Source organism: Mus caroli, unplaced genomic scaffold (genome assembly GCF_978045245.1).
Source record: "Mus caroli unplaced genomic scaffold, Mus_caroli_1 scaffold_1, whole genome shotgun sequence".
Lineage (NCBI taxonomy): Eukaryota > Metazoa > Chordata > Mammalia > Rodentia > Muridae > Mus > Mus caroli.
The window spans coordinates 116,310,129-116,330,859 of NW_028227256.1; the positions used below are offsets into that span (position 1 = coordinate 116,310,129).

The 20,731-nt window shown below is 41.1% G+C and overlaps 1 protein-coding gene and 2 pseudogenes across 3 annotated transcripts in view; 2 read left to right on the forward strand and 1 right to left on the reverse strand.

The window, feature by feature from the left end:
• Ptpn4 (protein tyrosine phosphatase non-receptor type 4) overlaps positions 1-20,731 on the reverse strand; it is a 189,483-nt gene that overhangs the window by 156,816 nt on the left and 11,936 nt on the right. The window contains exon 1 of one of the 3 annotated variants that reach the window (XM_085840532.1): positions 13,237-14,082. The exons of 1 other annotated variant lie outside the window; for it this stretch is intronic. In XM_085840532.1, the coding sequence (XP_085696658.1) occupies positions 13,237-13,243 (7 nt within the window). In that variant the 5' untranslated portion in view covers positions 13,244-14,082. Of the gene's footprint in view, positions 1-13,236; positions 14,083-20,731 lie in introns of those variants that run through there. One more of the 3 variants, XM_085840540.1, reaches the window with a different exon arrangement.
• LOC147006114 (small ribosomal subunit protein uS5 pseudogene) lies at positions 12,139-13,079 on the forward strand (annotated as a pseudogene).
• Positions 13,303-14,055, forward strand: LOC110294043 (large ribosomal subunit protein uL10 pseudogene; annotated as a pseudogene).

Sequence of the window (20,731 nt, forward strand, 5' to 3'; positions counted from 1 at the left end):
GGTAGCGGGAGCGCAGGGTTGCCTGACACCCGCCAGCTACCCACGACCCCCGCCGCAGGATTTTGGGACTGCTGGTGAGTGGAACACAGCTTCTGCTCCAATCCAATTGCGCGGGACCTGAGACTGCATTAGTTAGGGAAGCAGAAACTGGCCTGAGTAGGGCCACAGGCCTCACCCGGCCGGATCAGCGCCAGGGTAGCGGGAGCGCAGGGTTGCCTGACACCCGCCAGCTACCCACGACCCCCGCCGCAGGATTTTGGGACTGCTGGTGAGTGGAACACAGCTTCTGCTCCAGTCCAATCACGCGGGACCTGAGACTGCTCTGGTTGGGGAGAGAGAAATCCGGCCTACATAGGGCCACAACCCTCTTCCGGTCAGAAAAGCACCTGAGCAGCTGGGGCGCAGGGTCTGCTGACACTCCCCAGCTACCCACAACACCCGCCACAGGATCTTAAGACTTCTGGTGAGTGGAGAACAGCTTCTGCTCCAATCCAATTGCGCGGGACCTGAGACTGCATTAGTTAGGGAAGCAGAAACTGGCCTGAGTAGGGCCACAGGCCTCACCCGGCCGGATCAGCGCCAGGGTAGCGGGAGCGCAGGGTTGCCTGACACCCACCAGCTACCCACGACCCCCGCCGCAGGATTTTGGGACTGCTGGTGAGTGGAACACAGCTTCTGCTCCAGTCCAATCACGCGGGACCTGAGACTGCTCTGGTTGGGGAGAGAGAAATCCGGCCTACATAGGGCCACAACCCTCTTCCGGTCAGAAAAGCACCTGAGCAGCTGGGGCGCAGGGTCTGCTGACACTCGCCAACTGCCCACAACACCCGCCACAGGATCTTAAGACTTCTGGTGAGTGGAGCACAGCTTCTGCTCCAATCCAATTGCGCGGGACCTGAGACTGCATTAGTTAGGGAAGCAGAAACCGGCCTGAGTAGGACCACAGGCCTCATCCGGCTGGATCAGCGCCGGGGTAGCAGGAGCGCAGGGTTGCCTGACACCCGCCAGCTACCCACGACCCCCGCCGCAGGATTTTGGGACTGCTGGTGAGTGGAACACAGCTTCTGCTCCAGTCCAATCACGCGGGACCTGAGACTGCTCTGGTTGGGGAGAGAGAAATCCGGCCTACATAGGGCCACAACCCTCTTCCGGTCAGAAAAGCACCTGAGCAGCTGGGGCGCAGGGTCTGCTGACACTCGCCAACTGCCCACAACACCCGCCACAGGATCTTAAGACTTCTGGTGAGTGGAGCACAGCTTCTGCTCCAATCCAATTGCGCGGGACCTGAGACTGCATTAGTTAGGGAAGCAGAAAAACGGCCTGAGTAGGACCACAGGCCTCTTCCGGCTGGACCAGCACCGGGGTACCGTCAGCTACCCACGACCCCCGCCGCAGGATTTAGAGACTGCTGGTGAGTGGAACACAGCTTCTGCTCCAATCTTTAAATAGTGACAACGATAACAACTAACCCCAGAGATTACCAGATGGCGAAAGGTAAACGTAATAATCTTACTAACAGAAACCAAGACCACTCACCATCATCAGAACCCAGCACCCCCACTTCACCCAGTCCAGGGCACCCCAACACACCGGAAAAGCTAGACACGGATTTAAAAGCATATCTCCTGATGATGATAGAGGACTTCAAGAAGGACGTTAATAACACACTTAAAGAAATGCAGGAAAACACTGCTAAAAAGGAAGAAGACAATAAAGAGGAAGCACAAAAATCCCTTAAAGAATTGCAGGAGAACACTGCTAAAGAGTTACAAATCCTTAAAGAAAAACATGATAACATAATCAAACAGGTAGAAGTCCTTACAGAAAAACAAGAAAACACATCCAAACAGATGATGGAAATGAACAAAACCATACTAGACCTAAAAAGGGAAGTAGACACAATAAAGAAAACCCAAAATGAGGCAACACTGGAGATAGAAACCCTAGGAAAGAAATCTGGAACCATAGATACGAGCATCAGCAACAGAATACAAGAGATGGAAGAGAGAATCTCAGGTGCAGAAGATTCCATAGAGAACATCGGCACAACAATCAAGGAAAATGGAAAATGCAAAAAGATCCTAACTCAAAACATCCAAGAAATACAGGACATAATGAGAAGACCAAACCTACGGATAATAGGAGTGGATGAGAATGAAGATTTTCAACTCAAAGGACCAGCAAACATCTTCAACAAAATTATAGAAGAAAACTTCCCAAATCTAAAGAAAGAGATGCCCATGAACATACAAGAAGCCTACAGAACTCCAAATAGACTGGATCAGAAAAGAAATACCTCCCGACACATAATAATCAGAGCAACAAATGCTCTAAATAAAGATAGAATACTAAAAGCAGTAAGAGAAAAAGGCCAAGTAACATATAAAGGCAAGCCTATCAGAATTACACCAGACTTTTCACCAGAGACTATGAAAGCCAGAAGATCCTGGACAGATGTTATACAGACACTAAAAGAACACAAATTCCAGCCCAGGCTACTATACCCAGCCAAACTCTCAATTAACATAGATGGAGAAACCAAAGTATTCCACGACAAAACCAAATTCACACATTATCTCTCCACGAATCCAGCCCTTCAAAGGATAATAACAGAAAAAAACCAATACAAGGACAGGAACCACGCCCTAGAAACAACAAGAAGGTAATCCCTCAACAAACCTAAAAGAAGACAGCCACAAGAACAAAATGCCAACTTTAACATCAAAAATAACAGGAAACACCAATTTCTTTTCCTTAATATCTCTTAATATCAATGGACTCAACTCCCCGATAAAAAGACATAGACTAACAAACTGGCTACACAAACAAGACCCAACATTTTGCTGCTTACAGGAAACTCATCTCAGAGAAAAGGATAGACACTACCTCAGAATGAAAGGCTGGAAAACAATTCTCCAAGCAAATGGCATGAAGAAACAAGCTGGAGTAGCCATTCTAATATCTGATAAGATTGACTTCCAACCCAAAGTCATTAAAAAAGACAGGGAGGGACACTTCATACTCATCAAAGGTAAAATCCTCCAAGAGGAACTATCAATCCTGAATATCTATGCTCCAAATACAAAGGCAGCCACATTCATTAAAGAAACTTTAGTAAATCTCAAAGCACACATTGCACCTCATACAATAATAGTGGGAGACTTCAACACACCACTTTCACCAATGGACAGATCATGGAAACAGAAACTAAACAGGGACACAGAGAAACTAAGAGAAATTATGAACCAAATGGATCTGGCAGATATCTACAGAACATTCTATCCTAAAACAAAAGGATATACCTTCTTCTCAGCACCTCATGGTACCTTCTCCAAAATTGACCACATAATTGGTCACAAAACAGGCCTCAACAGATATAAAAATATTGAAATTGTCCCATGCATCCTATCAGATCACCATGGACTAAGGCTGATCTTCAATAACAAAATAAATAATAGAAAGCCAACCTTCACGTGGAAACTGAACAACACTCTTCTCAATGATACCTTGGTCAAGGAAGGAATAAAGAAAGAAATTAAGGACTTTTTAGAGTTCAATGAAAATGAAGCCACAACATACCCAAACTTATGGGACGCAATGAAAGCATTTTTAAGAGGAAAACTCATAGCTCTGAGTGCCTCCAAAAGGAAACTAGAGAGAGCACACATTAGCAGCTTGACAACACACCTAAAAGCACTAGAACAAAAGGAAGCAAATTCACCCAAGAGGAGTAGACGGCAGGAAATAATCAAACTCAGGGGTGAAATCAACCAAGTGGAAACAAGAAAAACTATTCAAAGAATCAACCAATCAAGGAGCTGGTTCTTTGAGAAAATCAACAAGATAGATAAACCCTTAGCCAGACTCACTAGAGGGCACAGGGAAAGCATCCTAATTAACAAAATCAGAAATGAAAAAGGAGACATAACAACAGATCCTGAAGACATCCAAAACACCATCAGATCCTTCTACCAAAGGCTATACTCAACAAAACTGGAGAACCTGGATGAAATGGAGAAGTTCCTAGACAGATACCAGGTACCAAAGTTGAATCAAGATCAGGTTAATGATCTAAACAGCCCTATATCCCCCAAAGAAATAGAAGCAGTCATTAATAGTCTCCCAACTAAAAAAAGCCCAGGACCAGATGGGTTTAGTGCAGAGTTCTATCAGACCTTCAAAGAAGATCTAATCCCAGTTCTTCACAAACTATTCCACAAAATAGAAACAGAAGGTACTCTACCCAACTCATTCTATGAAGCCACAATTACTCTGATACCTAAACCACAAAAAGACCCAACAAAGATAGAAAACTTCAGACCAATATCCCTTATGAATATTGATGCAAAAATCCTCAATAAAGTTCTTGCTAACCGAATCCAAGAACACATCAAAACAATCATCCATCCTGACCAAGTAGGTTTCATCCCAGGGATGCAGGGATGGTTCAATATACGGAAATCCATCAACGTAATCCAGTATATAAACAAACTCAAAGACAAAAACCACATGGTCATCTCCTTAGATGCGGAAAAAGCATTTGACAAGATCCAACACCCATTCATGATAAAAGTCTTGGAAAGATCAGGAATTCAAGGCCCATACCTAAACATGATAAAAGCAATCTACAGCAAACCAGTAGCCAACATCAAAGTAAATGGTCAGAAGCTTGAAGCAATCCCTCTAAAATCAGGGACTAGACAAGGCTGTCCACTTTCTCCATACCTATTCAACATTGTACTTGAAGTCCTAGCCAGAGCAATTCGACAACAAAAGGAGATCAAAGGGATACAAATTGGAAAAGATGAAGTCAAAATATCACTCTTTGCAGATGATATGATAGTATATATAAGTGACCCTAAAAATTCCACCAGAGAACTCCTAAGCCTGATAAACAGCTTCGGTGAAGTAGCTGGATATAAAATTAACTCAAACAAATCAATGGCCTTTCTCTACACAAAGAATAAACAGGCTGAGAAAGAAATTAGGGAAACAACACCCTTCTCAATAGTCACAAATAATATAAAATATCTTGGCGTGACTCTAACTAAGGAAGTGAAAGATCTGTATAATAAAAACTTCAAGTCTCTGAAGAAAGAAATTATAGAAGATCTCAGAAGATGGAAAGATCTCCCATGCTCATGGATTGGCAGGATCAACATTGTAAAAATGGCTATCTTGCCAAAAGCAATCTACAGATTCAATGCAATCCCCATCAAAATTCCAAATCAATTCTTCAACGAATTAGAAAGTGCAATCTGCAAATTCATCTGGAATAACAAAAAACCTAGGATAGCAAAAACTCTTCTCAAGGATAAAAGAACCTCTGGTGGAATCACCATGCCGGACCTAAAGCTCTACTACAGAGCAATTGTGATAAAAACTGCATGGTACTGGTATAGTGACAGACAAATAGACCAATGGAATAGAATTGAAGACCCAGAAATGAACCCACACACCTATGGTCACTTGATCTTCGACAAGGGAGCTAAAAACATCCAGTGGAAGAAAGACAGCATTTTCAACAAATGGTGCTGGCACAACTGGTTGTTAACATGTAGAAGAATGCGAATCGATCCATTCCTATCTCCTTGTACTAAGGTCAAGTCTAAGTGGATCAAGGAACTTCACATAAAACCAGAGACACTGAAACTTATAGAGGAGAAAGTGGGGAAAAGCCTTGAAGATATGGGCACAGGGGAAAAATTCCTGAATAGAACAGTAATGGCTTGTGCTGTAAGATCGAGAATTGACAAGTGGGACCTCATGAAACTACAAAGCTTCTGCAAGGCTAAAGACACCATCAATAAGACAAAAAAACCACCAACAGATTGGGAAAGGATCTTCACCTATCCTAAATCAGATAAGGGACTAATATCCAATATATATAAAGAACTCAAGAAGGTGGACTCCAGAAAGTCAAATAACCCCATTAAAAAATGGGGCTCAGAACTGAACAAAGAATTCTCACCTGAGGAATACCGAATGGCAGAGAAACACCTGAAAAAATGTTCAACATCCTTAATCATCAGGGAAATGCAAATCAAAACAACCCTGAGATTCCACCTCACACCAGTCAGAATGGCTAAGATCAAAAATTCAGGTGACAGCAGATGCTGGCGAGGATGTGGAGAAAGAGGAACACTCCTCCATTGTTGGTGGGATTGCAAGCTTGTACAACCACTCTGGAAATCAGTCTGGTGGTTCCTCAGAAAATTGGACATAGTACTACCGGAGGATCCAGCAATACCTCTCCTGGGCATATATCCAGAAGATGTCCCAACCGGTAAAAAGGACACATGCTCCACTATGTTCATAGCAGCCCTATTTATAATAGCCAGAAGCTGGAAAGAACCCAGATGTCCCTCAACAGAGGAATGGATACAGAAATTATGGTACATTTACACAATGGAGTACTACTCAGCTATTAAAAAGAATGAATTTATGAAATTCCTAGCCAAATGGATGGACCTGGAGGGCATCATCTTGAGTGAAGTAACACAATCACAAAAGAACTCACACAATATGTATTCATTGATAAGTGGATATTAGCCCAAAACTTAGGATACCCAAGATATAAGATACAATTTGCTAAACGCATGAAACTCAAGAAGAATGAAGACCAAAGTGTGGACACTGTGCACCTTCTTAGAATTGGGAACAAAACACCCAGGGAAGGAGCTACAGAGACAAAGTTCGTAGCTGTGATGAAAGGATGGACCATTTAGAGACTGGTGTATCCAGGGATCCGTCCCATAATCAGCTTCTAAACGCTGACACCATTGCATACACTAGCAAGATCTTGCTGAAAGGACCCAAATATAGCTGTCTCTTGTGAGACGATGCCGGGGCCTAGCAAACACAGGAGTGGATGTTCACAGTCAGCTATTGGATGTATCACAGGGCTCCCAATGGAGAAGCTAGAGAAAGTACCCAAGGAGCTAAAGGGATCTGCAACCCTATTGTTGGAACAACATGATGTACTAACCGGAACCCTGGAGCTCTTGTCTCTAGCTGCATATGTATCGAAAGATGGCCTAGTCGGCCATCAATGGAAAGAGAGGCCCATTGGACTTGCAAACTTTATATGCCCCAATATAGGGGAATGCCAGGGCCAAAAGAATGGGAATGGGTGGGTAGGGAAGTGGGGGGCGCTATGGGGGACTTTTGGGATAGTATTGGAAATGTAATTGAGGAAAATATGTAATAAAAATATATTAAAAAAAAAAAAAAACAAGGGGCATACCTCAACATAATGAAGGCAATTTACAGCAAGCCCAAACATCAACTTAAATGGAAAAAACTCAAAGCAATTCCACTAAAGTAAGGAAGAAGACAAGGTTGTCCATTCTCCATACTTATTCAATATAGTACTTTCTGAAGTCTTAGCTAAAGCAAGACTTCAAGGAAATACAAATTAGAAAAGAAGAAATCACGAATCTTTATTTGCAGCTAATGTAACAGTATACATAAGTGACCCTAAAAACTCCACCACAAAAATAAAAACTTTTAGCAAAGTAGCTGGATACAATATTTACTCATAAAAATCAGTAGTCCTCCTACACACAAATGAAAAAAAGTCTAAGAAAGAAATCAGGGAAACAACACCTTTCTAAATGGCCTCAAATAATATGAAATATCTTGGGGGTAACTAACCAAGCAAGTGAAAGACTAGTGTAATAAAAACTTCAAGACACGAAGAAAAAAATTGAAGGTATCAGAAGATGGAAAGATCTCCCATGTTCATTGGTCAGTAGGATTAACATAGTAAAGATGGCTATCCTACCAAAAGCAATCTTCAGATTCAATGCAATCCTCATCAAAATTCCAACACAATTCTTCATAAACCTTGGAAGGACAGTTTCCAGCTTCATATGGAAACACAACCCAGGACAACTTAAACAATCCTGAATAATAAAAAGAACTGAGGGAGGTATTACTATCCATGATTTCAAGTTGTTCTACAGATCTATAGTAATAAAAAACAACATGATATTGGCACAAAAACAGACATGTTGATCAGTAGAATCAAACTGAAAACCCAGACATAATCCACAAATCTACAGACACCAAATTTTAGATTAAGAAGCCAGAAATACACACACATACACATGCACACACACACACACACACACACAGAGAGAGAGAGAGAGAGAGAGAGAGAGAGAGAGAGATCAAACGAAGAAAAGGAAGCATTTTCAAAAAATAGTGTTGGTTAAATTGGATGGCTACATACTTATCACCCTCTACAAAACTCAGCTCCAAATGGATCAAAGACCTCCACATAAAACCAGATACGCTGAACCTGATTGAAGAATTAACCTTGAACTCATTGGCACAGGAAAAGACTTTCTGAACAAAAGATCACTAACACAGGCACTAAGATTAAAAATTAACACACAGGACTTCATGGAACTAAGAAGCTTCTGCAGAGCAAAGTACATCATCATTTGGACAAAGAAGCAGCCTACAGAATGAGAACCACACATCTGATGAGTTAATATCCAACATATATAAGAACTCAAAAAACTAGATCGAGAAAAAGAAAAAACAATTTAAAAATGGGGTACAAATCTAAACAAAGAATTCTCAAAAGGGAAAACTCAAGTGGTGGAGAAACACAGAAATGTTCAGCATCCTTAGCCTTCAGGAAAATGCATATAAAACCACTTTGAGATTTCATCTTACATCTGTCAGAATGACTAAGGTCAACAAAACAAATGGCAATTCATGCTGGCAAGGATGTGAAGTAAGGGGAACACTATCCATTGCTGGTGAGACCACAAACTTGTACAGCCAGTATGGAAATAAATCAGTGTGGCTTTCCTTGGGAAGATGGAAATCGATCTATCCCAAGATCCAGCTACACCACTCTTGGGCATATACCCAAAGGATGCTTTATCCTACCACAGAGACTTCTGCTCAACCATGCTTATTGATGCTGTATTCATAACAGCCAAAAATTGGAAACAACTTAGACGTCCCTCAATAGAAGAATGGATAAAAAAATATGTGGTATATTTACACAATGGACTATTACTTGGACATTTCTTCAAAAAACATGAAATTTGCAGGTAAATAGATGGAACTAGAAAACATCATCCTGAGTGAGATATCCCAGACTCAAAAAGATAAATATGGGATGTATTTGCTTTTGTGGATATTAGGTGTTAAGTCAATGATAACTAAGCTACAATCCATAGAGCTACAGAGGTTATATATAGAGCAATGGACTAGGAATAGATGGTTATGGATGGGGATGTGGGAATGGGAGATCAAGTGGGGAAGGACAGGGAAAGGAAAGAAGGAGCCAAGGGAGGGAACACATGGAGAGACAGCTAAAATTAAGGACCACTGAGGAGTAGTATAAAAACCTAATACAGTAGAAGTTTACAAATATTTACATGAAGGTGATCTGAATGTAATCACCAAGAATGGGGAAGACAGAGTCCCAGCTGGCTATCTCCTGTCACCAAATGAAGCTTCTAGAACCAAGATTGGGTTATATCCATCTGAGTTATTGGCCAAAGGAATCCATCCCATGAGAACCTCCATACAACCCAGGCTGTTGCCAAGACTCCACAAACTGATGGCAAAGCCCCATTGCTAAAGAAACCTCACAACTCTTTAAATACAGAATAGAGCCTTCATTCTCTACATTCTAGGGTCTTTTGTACAAAAAGGTACTCTATACGCTACCAAGAAAGAAACAAAAACACCAAGCCAGACACAACCCTTTGATCTACAATGCTGCCCTGCTGACAATATATGCCAGGCACAAAGCTTGTGGGAGTAACCAATGAATCTCTGATTTGACTTAAGGCCTGCTCTACAAGATAGAAACCAGACCTGGGTGACTAAAGTCCAGAGACTAGATAGCCAAGGGACTTAGGATAAAACCAAATACTTATTCAAAAATAAACAACCAAAAAACCAAAAACAAAACAAAAAACATCAATAAAATGATTCCTGATGGCATTCGCTATACTCAGAGATCACTACGTTGCCCAGTCATCTTTAGAAAAGCTTCCTCCTGCAGATGATTAACAAACAAACTCACAGCTAGACAATAACAGAGAGTGAGAGACATTGCAACACTCAGCCCTAAATTGGTTATCTCTATCAAATCCCTCCCTAAGGCTCACCAAAGAAGAAGTGTAAAGAGTTTAAGAGCCAGAGGGAATGGATGACACCAAGAAATTAAGGTTCTCTAAATCATCCTGATCAATGTTCATATGAACTCACAGAGACAAAGGCAGCATGCTCAGGGCCTGCACAGATCTGCAGCATGTCTACCACATATATGTTACAGCTTCCAGTTTAGTTTTCTTTATGGGATTTTTGAGTGTTTCAACAAGTAGCTCTCTGATTCTTGCACCTAGTCTTGAGTTCTTTTACTTCTGTTAGTTTGTCCTAACTCTGATGTGTTAGTTTTTAATCTTATTTTATTATTATCCCTTAGAAGCCAATTTGTTTTCTAGTAAGAGACAGAAAACAAGTGACTCCAGATAAGAGGAAAATCGGGAGGAACTGGGAGGGGTGGAGAGAGGGTAAACTGTAATCAGGATATATTATGTGAGGAAATCTATTCTCAATAAAAGGGAGTAAAATGTCAGAGAAGGGGAGCATTAAGCCAGCAATTGTAAAAGCTATAGAAACATCTTGCAACCACTAGATCAGAAAAGAAAGATCATGACGCTTCCTCAAAGTCCCAATTTCTGGAGAAACCATTATCTAACCATTTTAACAGATACCTAAAAAATCCTACTAGCATAGCATGCTTATTTTATCTAAAACCTGACTGTTACATCCTTTTATCCAAGCACTTTTTGAAAAATTATCAACAGTAATTATTCAATAACATAACAGCCAAAAGTATCAGTAACCACTAGAGTAGAAAAGAAGATGACTGAAACAAAAATAGTGCCAACTGGAGAAGGAGATATCTATCCATAAGACTGAAAAGTTCTCTGCATACTCCTGGAAATCCAGGATGCCAGAGGTGCAGAACTATGTTCATCTCAGTGCAAAACCAGTCAGCAGGCTAAGACTAGAAGAATGTATTATACTACACATAATATATTCAATACAACCAAGGGCATATATGAAAAAGTCACCATAACCATCCTATCAATGATAGTTTTATTTAGGCATATGCTTGGAACAGGGAGTGGCACTATTAGGAGGTGGGGCCTTGTTGGAGCAGGTGTATCACTCTGAGCAGCAGCTTTAATATCCTCGTCCTAAGTGCCTGGAAACCAGTCTTTTCCTGTTTGCCTTCAGAACAACATGTAGAACTCTCAGCTCCTCCTACATCATGCTTCCCTGGATGCTGTCATGCTCCTACCTTGATGACCTCTGAACCTGTAAACCAGCCCCAATTAAATGTTGTTCTTATAAGTGTTGCCTTGGTCATGGTGTCTACTCACAGCAGTAAAACCCTAACTTGGACAGGCATCCAAGTCATAGATTAATGCAAGAAAGTAAATAAGAGGAAGAAGTAAAAGTATCTTCATTTACAGATAATATGAGCTAATAAAGAGAAGCCTACACACAAAAAGGACAAATTTATCAAGGCAAAGGATACAAACTAAACTCAGTAAAAATACTTGTTACATTATAACTGTAGGTTTGTTACTGTTATGAATCATAGTGTAAATACCTGATATGTAAGATATATGATATACCACCCCCAAAGGGATCAAGCCCCATAGGTTGAGAATCACCAAAAAAAAAAAAAAAAAAAAAAAAAAAATGTAGCTGAATGGTGGTGGCAGCGACCTCTTTAATCCCAGCATTTGGCAGGCAGAGGCAAAGGCAGAAGCAGGTAATTTCTGTTGAGTTTAAGGTCAGCCTAGTCTACGGATCGAGTTCCAGGAGAGCTGGGACTATGCTACACAGAGAAACCATGTCTCGAAAAACCAAACTAAACCAAACAAACAAAAGAAACCACAAAACAAAAATAAAATTGTAGTATTAGCTTTCATCATTTATGATCTAATCTTTTATTCTAAATAAACATTTGGTTGGAATTCCTTTCTTTAAAAAAAAAAAAAACCTATTTCCAAATTAAATAGATTTCAAAAGGAAATAGCAAGCTAGCAAAATTTCAAAAAGAAAATAAAGCTTCTTCTTCGGGAAAACACCAAATGGCGGATGACGCCGGTGCAGCGGGAGGGCCCGGAGGACCCGGGGGCCCAGGATTAGGAGGCCGCGGCGGCTTCCGCGGAGGATTTGGCAGCGGTCTTAGGGGCCGCTCGTGGCCGAGGACGTGGCCGTGGCTGAGGACGTGGCCGTGGTCGAGGTCGCGGGGCTCGTGGAGGTAAAGCTGAAGACAAGGAGTGGATCCCCGTCACCAAGCTGGGCCGCCTGGTTAAGGACATGAAGATCAAGTCCCTGGAGGAGATCTACCTGTACTCCCTGCCCATTAAGGAGTCTGAGATCATTGACTTCTTCCTGGGTGCATCCCTAAAGGATGAGGTTCTGAAAATCATGCCAGTGCAGAAGCAGACTCGGGCTGGCCAGCGGACAGGATTAAGGCTTTCGTCGCTATTGGGGACTAGAATGGTCACATTGGTCTTGGTGTTAAGTGCTCCAAGGAGGTTGCCACTGCCATCCGAGGGGCCATCATCTTGGCCAAGCTTTCCATCGTCCCTGTGCGGAGAGGCTACTGGGGGAACAAGATTGGCAAGCCCCACACTGTTCCATGCAAGGTGACAGGCCGCTGTGGCTCTGTGCTGGTGCGTCTCATCCCTGCCCCAAGAGGCACTGGCATTGTCTCTGCTCCTGTGCCCAAGAAGCTCCTGATGATGGCCGGTATAGATGACTGCTACACTTCAGCCAGAGGCTGCACTGCCACCCTGGGCAACTTTGCTAAGGCCACCTTTGATGCCATCTCCAAGACTTACAGCTACCTGACCCCGACCTCTGGAAAGAGACTGTCTTCACCAAGTCTCCTTATCAGGAATTCACTGATCATCTTGTGAAAACCCACACCAGAGTCTCTGTTCAGAGGACCCAGGCTCCAGCTGTGGCTACTACATAAGGATTTTGTACAAGAAAAATAAAAGAATTAAGTCTGCTAATTAAAAAATAAATAAATAAAAATAAAAATACAAAGCCACCCAGTTAATTTGAGAAGAGAGAATTCTAAATTTACTTATGCCAGTATAATAATAATAACAATAATAATAACAACAACAACAATAATAATAATAAAATAAAGGGGGGGCTCACCAGGCATCCTCTTTGGAGTGACAGAGTGTTTAAACCCTGTGTGGCAATCCCTGATGCACCATCACGATGTCCAGGAAAGATACAGCGACCTCGAAGTCCAACTACTTCCTTAAGATCATCCAACTTTTGGATGATTAGCCAAAATGTTTCACTGTGGGAGCAAACAATGTGGGCTCCAAGAAGATGCAACAGATCCACAGGGAAGGTTGTGGTACTAAAGGGCAAGAACACCATAATGTGCAAGGCCATGAAGGGGCATCTGGTAAATAACCAAGCTCTGGAGAAACTGCTGCTTTATATCCAGGGTAACGTGGACTTTGAGGACCTTATCAAGATTAGTTGCTGTTGGCCAATAAGGTGCCAGCTGCTGGTGCGGACAAAGTAGTAGCCAGTGAAGCCTCACTGTGAACATGGAACATTTCCCCCTTCTCCTCTGGGCTGATCATCCAACAGATGTTTGACATGGCAGCCTTTACAACCTGGAAGTACTTGGCATCACAGAGCAGACTCTGCATTCTCGCATCCTAGAAGGTGTCCAAATGTTGCCAGCGTTTGTCTGCAGACTGATTACCTGACTTTGGCCTTAGTACCTTAGTATTGTCAATGGATACAAGTAGGTCCTGGACTTGAGGAGACTGAGTACATCTTCCCACACTAATTGAAAGGTCTTTTTGGCCAATCGATCTGCATTTGTGACTGCTGCCCTTATGGTTGCCACCACCACCACTGTTGTTGCTGCTGCTGGCTATTCTAACCAAGGCTGAAGCCAAGAAGAGCCAGAAATCAGAGGAGGATATGAGATTTGATCTCTTTGACTAATCCTCTCATAGCAACCAACTCAGCCAGCTTCATCTGAGAAACATAGAAATAAAAGCGTAGTTCTCTTTTAAAGGGGAGGAAGGGGAGAGAACTGAAAACCAAACCAAGGCAAACAAACAAAGAACCCAAAACTTAATTCTGCCTAACGTTAATACTAATCCCAAATATAAGCTTATGCAGGCCAAAGATGAGAAATTTCCACAATTGATTAAATACTGTATTGTCCCTAGGGGGCAGCATGCTACTTTTAAAACTTCAGTACCTAAATTATGAACTTGGCATGATAGTCCAAGCCTCTAATCCCCATACTTGGGAAGTAGAAGCAGGAGAATCAGAAATGCTAGGTTCTACTGAACTATAAAACCAGCTAAAGGCCAACCTAAGCTCCATGATAGACTGATAGACTGTCTCAAATAAATAAACATTTAAATTAATATTCAGTACTAGTCTTAAACTTAAGTTTCTGCTACACACACACACACACACACACACACTGAGCTTTAAAACTAGACCTGAAAGATATACATAGTATGCATACCTATCCAGTACTAGCCTTTAACATAAGTTTCTGGTACATATATCTACTGAGCTTTAAAACCAGACCTGAAAGACATACCTACTGTCAACCTGTTCTTATAAATGGTCATAGAGAGATATTAACTTTATTTCTAAAGATGAAAAAAGAGGGGGCATAACCCTGACAACTTTACATGGCTAGAAAATGCAGTATCTAGTGTTCCAGCCACTAAAGGCTGAAATCAATCTATCAGACGCCAAAGATTAATTTGTTTATTTAATCAACTAAGTAACCTGTGGTCCAAGAATTATTCAAAGCATAGCATCTCCTATAGCTCATATATTAGCTAACCAATATAAAGTACTTTAGAAATAATTTGGAGGGGTTAGGAATAAAGCTTGCCTAGCAGACAGAAGACTGGTTAATTGCTAGTATTGAAGAAAATGCCTTAATGACTTCTAAGACCATCAGAGGCTTTACATTCTATCTGATTTTCTTGGACTACTCATTCTAAGGACACTTCTCTCAAAACTCAGCTAGCATATCTCCCTCCCTCTGCCACAATAAGTTCATGAATAAGAGCTCCAATCTATAGCCTATGCTTGCGTCATGAGACACAAAAACAAGCATGCCTGGACAGGGTCCCTCTATTCCCCAAGCATTCTGACTCCCCAGTATTCCCAGCCCAGTAAGCATATATTATATTGTAGAAAAGTAAACAACAATCATTCCTGGGCCCTGTTACATTAGAATTCCTCACACACTGAAACTAGAAATCATAAAATGGTGATTGCTTCATGTCACTAAGTGTTGGCATTGCTTTTTAGATACTAATAATAACTAGAATACTTTATTTCTATCACTTCATTCTTAAAACAGTGATAGTTCACTATTTTTATCTCTTTGCAGATGCAAAGATGTTCAACTAGCAGCCTACAGGCACCCATGGCTAAGGATAGTTATGAATGCTACCCAACACAAACTGTAAACTTAGGTGGCGCATGGATGCCATCTAGATGCCATATGGATCTGTAGGTTCATGTAACCTGAGGGTTGCTAGGGGATCCCCACCCACACTGTGCTATGCAGGCCTGTGCCCCACCATGGACTTTATGGATTTCGCAGTGGCCTAAAGTATTGCTCCTGCTGGTGTTCACTAAGTTGGCAACTAGATGCAGTAGAGAACATCCCCTTGGCTGCAGCAGTTTGCTCCAGGCCATGGCTCTCCTGGGAGGTCTTTAAAGGCAACTGCACACACAGATGTGAAAAACAAAAAACAAAAACAAAACTGTAAACTTACAACCTTCAGGGTTTTGTTTTTTGTTATTATTTTACGTGTGTGTGAGTGTGTGTGTGTGTGTGTGTGTGTGAGAGAGAGAGAGAGAGAGAGACTTGAGAGAGAGAGAGAGAGAGACTTGTGCATAGTTCTCAAGCATATACTTTGAGATGAGAACACTGTAGAAATGCTAAAAGGTTAGGCATGACAGCTAGAAGGATTAGGTGACTGGCCCAAGATTGTACAAGCAAAATTAGAAGAGGCACTTGAATACAGATCTACTTAATCACCATATCTTAATGACTTCTACTTCTGCAAGCTAAAATCATTCTTAATGTGTTTTTCTGTCACCCATGGAAGAATCCACTATTTGATCCATTGTATAATCTATTTCAACACTACTAGAAAACTGAGAACAGAAATGAAATCATTTCTATTTACATATTAAGAGGTTAGCCTAAATTGGTGGCAAACATCTTTAATCCTAGTACTTGAAAGGCAGAAGCAAGTAGATCTCTGAGTTTAAGACCAGCCTGGAAATTAACAAGTTTCAAACCAGCCACATTAGCCAGGGTTTAACAGAGATCCTGACTCAAAAAAAAAAAAAAAAGTTAAACTAAGATATAAAGAACTCATTGCTCCTATGTGTTAGAAGTTGGGGGAGGGAATTACAGGGGGCCAGCTTTTTCCTCCTGGTTAAAAATAACAAAAAAGTTCCTAAATTGACTTCCTAAGTAAGTCATTGTACAACAACAACAAATGTTTTTTGTTGCACAAATGAATGAAGAAGGCAGCAAAAACAGGGCATCCATTATACCAATTATTATTCTTAAAATAAATATTCTGAGCAGGGCAGTGGTGGCACATGCCTTTGATCCCAGCACTTGAGAGGCAGAGGCAGGTGGATTTCTGAATACGAGGCCAGCCTGGTCTACAGAGTGAGTTCTAGGACTGTCAAGGCTATACAGAGAAACCCTGTCTTGAAAATAGATAGATAGATAGATAGATAGATAGATAGATAGATAGATAGATAGATAGATAGATAGATAGATAGATATTCTGAAGTTACTATGTTGTAAGAGAGCTTCAAAAGCAACTGCAGAGGTCATCTCTTTTTAGTAACAACAAAAACATTTAGAATTCTTGGAAAGCCACTGAGATAATATCCTAAATTTTAACAAACACAGCTTCCTTGAGACAGCCACTCCATTTTTCTGAGCTATGATTTCTTCCTCTGTTAAAGGAATAGAATGAATATAACTAAACAGTCAAAATGTGGTACATACGGCTTATGGATTTCTCTTTTAATGAGTACTGAGGACTGAATCCTGGGCCTTATTACATATGAACTCAAAGGCTCCAGCACAAAGATAAATACCCTCAGCCTCAAATGGTTTTTAATGAATTTCAAGCTGTCACTTCTGGTTAATGCTTACCCACTGGACAGTCCAGGACTACATGAACTGCAAGACTACAGTATCTCTGCATAACCTCCTAGTTCTAAAACTAAATCATTTCTAATGCCAAACTGTTCAAAAGTCTATTCTTTCAAAAATTGAATAAATAAATCTAACTGCATAACTGGTAATACAACTACAACAAGGGAATGAAACAATCCTAGTAACTGTTAAACTTAATATTCTTAACCAGAGCTGATAAAACATCCCTGCAAGGAGGGGGCTGGAGAAATGGCTTCTAGAGGACCAGTGTCTGTTTTCCAACACTCACATGGTAGGTCACAATTGTCTCTAACTCCAGTTTCAAGAGATTCAAAGTTCTCTTCTGGCCTCTGTAGGCATCAGGCATACACATAGTCACATAGCTGCATACACACACATGCAGGCAAAACACTCATATATACATAAAATAGAAATTTTAAAGCTTTTCCTATAAGAAGACAGATTTTAAAATTTTTCTTACATTTTTTTTAAATGTACATTGGTGTTTTGCGGCAGGTCTATGTGAGGATGTCAGAGTCCCAGGAACTGGAGTTACAGACACTTGTGAAGAATCATGTGGGTGCTGGGAATTGAACCCAGGTTCTTTGGAAGAGCAGCCAGTGCTTGTAACTGCTGAGCCATCTCTCCAGCCTGAGCCAGATTTGTAAAAGTTGAGGTTTTACAGGTCAGGTGATCTCTATTGGAACAACTTAATTCTAGCATTATAGCATGCATTCAGCCACAAATAACACAAATCAGTGTGGTTGTGTTCCAAGCTCGGAATACCCAAGATACAATTCACAAACCACATGAAACTCAAGAAGAAGGAAGACCAAAGTGGGGATACTTTGATCCTTCTTAGAAGGGGGAACAAAACACTCATGGAAGGAGTTACAGAGACAAAGTGTGGAGTAGAGAACTGAAGAAACGACCATCCAGAGACTGACTCACCTGAGGATCCATTCCATATACAATCACCAAATCCAGACACTGTTGTGGATGCCAACAAGAGCCTGCTGACAGGAGCCTGATATAGCTCTCTCCTAGGAGGCTCTGCCAGTCCTTGACAAATACAGAAGTGGATGCTCACAGCCATTCAGAGCATTGGGTCCCCAAGGAAGGAGCTAGAGAAAGAACCTAAGGAGCTGAAGGGGTTTGCAGCTCCGTAGGAGGAACAACATTATAAACTAACCAGTACCCCCCAGAGCTCCCAGGAACTAAACCACCAACCAAAGAGTACACATGGTGGGATTCATGGTTCCAGCTGCATATGTAGCAGAGGATGGCCTAGTTGGACGTCAACGGGAGGAAAGGCCCTTGGTCCTGTGAAGGCTCAATGCCCCAGTGAGAGAGAATGCCAAGGCCAAGAAGTGGGAGTGGGTGGGTTGGTGAACAGGGGGAGAGGAAAAAGGGTGGGGAGGGTGTTTTTCAGAGGGGAAACCAGGAAAGGGGATAACATTTGAAATGTAAATAAAGAAAATATCCAATGTATTAAAAATAATAATAATAACCCTACTGATAGTAAAGTTTGGATTTCACATGATTTTCACAGGTCAGCAAATATTATTCTTCCTTAGTCTTCTTACAATTCACAGGCGATACAAAATAGGTGATCAAACTTGTCTTTCCTATCACAGTCTGCCGCCACACCAACTTAAAATGTTCTAAGTTTTTTATTTTTAATTTTATATACTGGGGAGGGGGTTTTTACATGTGTATAGGTGCCTGCAGAGGCCAGAAATGGTTGTCAGATCCCTTGGAGCTGCAGTTACAAGTGGTTGTAAGCCCAATGGTTGCTAGAAACTCTATCCAGGTTCTCTGTGAGAGCAGTACACATTTTACATACTGAGCTATCTGAATGTGGAAGTCTGGACAACTCTCCTTTATGAACCATAACTTTCTCATCCATAAAAAGAAAACACTACTACTTACTCCACATGTTGAAAGAATTAACTGCAATACACTTAAGGGTTTTTTTTTAATGTATTATTTGCATGAGTAGATGCTTTGCTTGCATGCATGCTTGTGTGCCACATGGATGCCTGGTGCCCATGGAGGCCAAGAGACAGATCCCCTGGAACTAGAGTTATAGATGTTGGTGAGTCACCATGTGGATGCTAGGATTCAAACCTGGGTCCTCTAGAAGAGCAAGTACTCCTCACTTTTGAGCCATCTCTCCAGTCTTGCAGTACCCAGTACAGCTCAACAAATATTAGTTTCATGCCTTTCTCTTTTTCTTCCAGCCTTCACTGTGGCTATGGAAATTAGGAGAAAGTCTTTGGCAGGGCCAGAAAATCTGAAAGGTTAGTTTAAGTCAGCATTAGAGGATTTGAGATAAAGTCAGTTACATCACAGTGAAAAATATCTGTGGGAACTCTAGTCCATACAGAAAGGGGTAAAGGAAAATTAGCTATATAAGGTAAAGGACCAAAAAAAAAAACCTGAAGAACTTAAGTAATCAGAATTTGTTACCTTCATTTTATATTTACACAATTAAGTATGTCACCCTGTTAAAAAGAACAGAGAGAGGAAAGAAGTCTGTCTGTACATATTAAAGTCATAGTCTTCAAGGTAGACTTCGTGCAGAAAAAACTTTAATGTAAAACATCAATATAGTATGCTAGTTTCCACATGCAAAAATAAGTGAATAATAATTTATATATGAGCCGGGTGTGGTGGCGCACGCCTTTAATCCCAGCACTTGGGAGGCAGAGGCAGGTGAATTTCTGAGTTCGAGGCCAGCCTGGTCTACATAGTGAGTTCCAGGACAGCCAGGGCTACACAGAGAAACCCTGTCTCGGAAAACAAACAAACAAACAGATAAATAAATAATTTATATATGTTTTTACTTTCATAAAATAAATACCGTCCATGCCTTGAAAAGAAAAAAATAAATAAAAATACTGTCCAAAAAGAAAAAGAGGCTACCTATAAAGAGTAGGAAAGGAGCAGCAGTAGTGTTCAAATTTCTCTACACAGACCTTTTTATATTATTTTGAAATCTGAACCAAGTAGCCACATTACTGATTTAATAAAGGAAGTGAAATTCTAAAAATAATTGTGCCAGGCATGGTGACTCATGCCTATAATTCCAGAACTTGGGTAGGGGGAGAGAAGGCAAAATGCTTGCAATCTTAAGTTAGGCTAGGCTATACAGTAAATTTCAAGCCAGCCTGAGATATGACATCTGTCTGAAAATAATGAATAAAATAAATCGGGAAGTCAGAGGGGTCAGATAATGCATACTGTTATAACTAGAAACTGTGACTTACCTCCAGTGGCTATATTATTTGCATATAACTAATGATAACTAATCTATATCACTTCTAGCTGCACCTTAGATTTCAAACTTACCTAAATAAAGACAATATAAGCTTCTAAGAATGAATAAAGGTGAAAAGGGTCAGGCATGGTAGGTAGCTCATGCCTTTAACTCCAGCATTC